Source organism: Anopheles merus, chromosome 2L, assembly GCF_017562075.2.
Source record: "Anopheles merus strain MAF chromosome 2L, AmerM5.1, whole genome shotgun sequence".
In the NCBI taxonomy this organism is placed as follows: Eukaryota; Metazoa; Arthropoda; class Insecta; order Diptera; family Culicidae; genus Anopheles; species Anopheles merus.
In genome coordinates, this window is record NC_054083.1 from 4,197,806 (window position 1) to 4,201,232 (window position 3,427).

The following is a 3,427-nucleotide window of genomic DNA, read 5'->3' on the forward strand; positions in this document are numbered from 1 at the left end:
AATACGCCTCTCAAAATAGCAATTGTTCCAGCGGTCGATGTTGAATTCACTAGGAATCACTACCCTCTCCCCGAGCAAAATGCATCCTCGAACCGAAGAAAGGGCTTCGCTTCGATTGAAAAAGCGTGCCAGGTCTGCACCGTAGCTCAGGTTTCGAGGCCAACCTTCCATGACATACTGGTGAACCTTCTTCAAGACTGCGTCAGTATTTGTAGCTCTCGCAACGTCTCTAAAATTAAGAGGAAATGCATTAATAGAATTTGTTGCTACAAAACTTACATCCTCCTCGAGTTCGGCGCTGGCTATGATGTACTCCGGTTCTGGTTTGGCATGTTCCCTTATCAGTCTTGATAGTATGTCGGCGTTACCGAACTTAGTAGTGGGAACATACTCGATGCTGAAGTCATACAGCTGCAAGGTCAGTGCGAATCGTTGCAGTCTGTTTGCCGTGTAAACCGGAATACCTTTTTTACTGCCGAAAATTCTTACTAGTGGACGGTGGTCTGTCTGCAGGCAAAAATGACGACCATACAGCATCTTGTGGAACTTAGTGACCGCAAAAATAATGGCAAGACCTTCACGGTCTATTTGGCTGTACCTTGTTTCGGCTTGCGTTAGCGCCCTTGATGCGTGTTGTACAACCTTTATCGAGCCATCGGCGTATTTATGGCTAATTGTTGCACCAAGTCCCACTGCTGATGCATCTGCAGATACCACAATTTCGGCGTTCGGGTCATAATGTGTCAGCAGTAAATCGGACGAGAGTATTTCCTTGAATTTGCTGAAGGCTCGATCACATTCCCGAGTCCATAAAAATTTGCTCTCGTCTTTCAATAGCATATCTAGCGGGTATCGTAGGTCGCGCATTTTCGAAACGAACTTTCCATAGTAGTTGATCGCGCCTAGGAATGAACGTACCTCGCTAATATTTGTTGGTGTTGGCAGCTTCTGAATTATGTCGATTTTTGCTGGGTTTGGTCTAAGGCCACGACTATCGACAATGAAACCCAGATACTCTATCTGTTGCATTTTGAACGCACATTTGTCTGCACGGATAGTGAATCCGAATTCCTGTATACGGCGGAATAGATTCAGCAGATTTTCATCGTGCTCGCGTTCCGTTTTGCCACCAACGATTACGTCATCCATATATCCGGATGTTCCTTTTAGTCCTGCAAGCATGGTGTCTATTAGCTGCTGGAATGCTGCAGGAGCTATTTTGATGCCGGGCGGCAGGCGATTGTAATAATATAAGCCGCGATGTGTATTTATGGTTAGCAAGGGTCGATATCTGGCATCAATTTCGACCTGTAAAAAGGCGTCTGAAAGGTCGTTTTTGCTAAAGAATCTGCATTGGGCTAGCTTAGCGAAAATATCGTCTGGGAGCGGTAATGGGTATTCATATGACCGAAGAGCCGAATTCAGTCCGGTGGAGTAGTCCCCACAAATGCGAATACTACCGTTCCCCTTTCTAACGACGACAATCGGCGCGGCCCACTCGGAATAGTCAACTGGCGTAATGACTTTGAGTGCTTGTAGCCTATCTAGCTCCTTCTCGACTGTTGCCTGCATGGCGTAAGCTACGGGACGCTTCGGACAGAAAATAGGACGGACATTTTCCTTCAATTGCAGCTTTATGTTGGCCTTTGTGCATAAACCTGTACCGTGGAAAACAGCTGGAAATCGCTTCTCCCATTTTGCAGAATCGCTCTCTATTCTGTTGCAAAACTGGTTCATCGGCATGGCTGCAAGCGAAAAAATATCGATTAGATCGGCTCCTAATAGCTGCAAATCTGACGGAATAACTCTTATTATAGCCGTTTCAGTCCTTCCGTTAATCGTAATATTTGCTTCAAATTCGCCATCCAGCTGAATGTGTGCACCAGTTGCCGTTTTCGCGTGCACTTGCGCTGGAGATAGAGTTGGCATGCCGAGCTGTTTCCAGGTCTTTCGTCCTATGATCGTAATGTCCGAGCCAGTGTCGAGCTGTAACCTGGCCGATTTCTGCCCAATGTGGATGGTCACATATTTCCGGTTTTGTTGTACGCTAAAAATATTAACGGAAACTACCCTTGTCGCTACTGAAGAGCGCTTGTAGAAATTATTTTTTCTTTTCTTCCGCCCTGCAGTGTTACAATGCCCTTCGCGGTGCCCATACTTGCCACAATCCTCGCACTTATGCGACCGGTACGAACAATCTCGTATCCAATGATGATCGCCGCATAACCAGCATGGACCCGGTGGTTTCGCTGCTGGTGCGCTTCGGTCTGCTTGCTGAGGATGCTGCTGGTTGCTGAAGCTGCGTTGTGTCTGCTGCGCGTACCGCTGCTTGTAGTCACCGCGCATAGCGAAAACTCGCTCGTTTCCCTCGGTGGCTATCATCGCGCTGGCCACCTTCAAGCTTGTGATGCGCTGAGCTTCGGCAGAAAGCTGCTCCAACGTGAGGTCTGCCTTGTCCTCGATGCGAGCAAGAAGCCGTGTGCGGATTTCAGCATCGCCTTCCTCTCTCAACCCACAAACAAGCATTAAGCATTTGAACTGCTCCTCGGTCATAGCGCTGAATTGGAAATCAACACAAGCGCGATTAACCCGACATGCGAATGTCATCAGGTCTTCGTTATTCGCTTTTACAATTTGCAAACACTTGTACCGCTTGCTAAGTAGGGACTCCGCACTTCCAAATAGGGCCTTCAGTTTGCTAACTGTATCGTCGAACGTGAGGTCGCGGGGAACACGGGGAAGGATGAAGTTGCAGTACCGCGTGTGTTCCGCTGTGCCCAATTTGCGAATGAGCAGCCGCACTTTCGCTGAATCCTCTAATCGGGAGGCGTCTTGCACGAACAAATCCTCGTAACGTGCATACCATGCAGGGAACGTCACGCCGAATTCTGCCTCGAACCGAAACTCGTTGATGCTTCCTGCCAAAGCATCCATAATCAACTCTGGATTCCTTGGTGCTGCGGGCTGCTGTGCGTACTGTTGAGCCTGCTGGGCTTGTTGTTGGGGCTGCGCTGTCGTGTGTGGTGTTTGCTGCATCATGTGTGCCATCATTGTTGCTGCTGAGATAGCTGTTGCTGCTGCTGCTGCATTTGCTGCTGCATAAGATTCAGCATTTGCAAAAACATTCCCGTTTCAGAACCGTTTATGACCAGTCCTGCTTGTGCCGATGAAGCAACGGGATTTTGCGATGGCGGTTGTGCTGGTTGCATCGGTGCACTTTGCGTTGGCTGAACAAAGCCCGGGTTCAGAGCCCTTGCACCGTTCAGAGACAAACGTCGCTGCTCATCCATCTCGGCATCGCCTTCGGGATTAAACATTTTAATGCCGCTTCGATGGAATTGTCTCTCTTTTCCGGATAAAGATGCACTTCACACGCGAACACTTTAACAATGCCTTTCTTACTAAACTGCACTGCAACTCGTCGCCA

General features: G+C 48.5%; 1 protein-coding gene across 1 annotated transcript; it reads right to left on the reverse strand.

The window, feature by feature from the left end:
• Positions 1-202: 202 nt before the first annotated feature.
• On the reverse strand, positions 203-3,048 carry LOC121591371 (uncharacterized protein K02A2.6-like). The gene is made up of 2 exons (XM_041911771.1): positions 280-3,048; positions 203-229 (listed from the first exon to the last, which is right to left on the reverse strand). The coding sequence occupies exons 1-2, from the start codon at positions 3,046-3,048 to the stop codon at positions 203-205; spliced, it is 2,796 nt and encodes a 931-aa protein (XP_041767705.1).
• Positions 3,049-3,427: the final 379 nt, after the last annotated feature.

What these genes read in the sequence shown, in the direction of transcription:
- LOC121591371 (XM_041911771.1), bottom strand. Translation starts at nt 3,048, where the DNA reads ATGGCACACATGATGCAGCAAACACCACACACGACAGCGCAGCCCCAA. An exon ending in GCGCCGAACTCGAGGAGGAT is followed by an intron (nt 230 to 279) that starts GTAAGTTTTGTA and finishes TCTTAATTTTAG; the next exon opens with AGACGTTGCGAGAGCTACAA.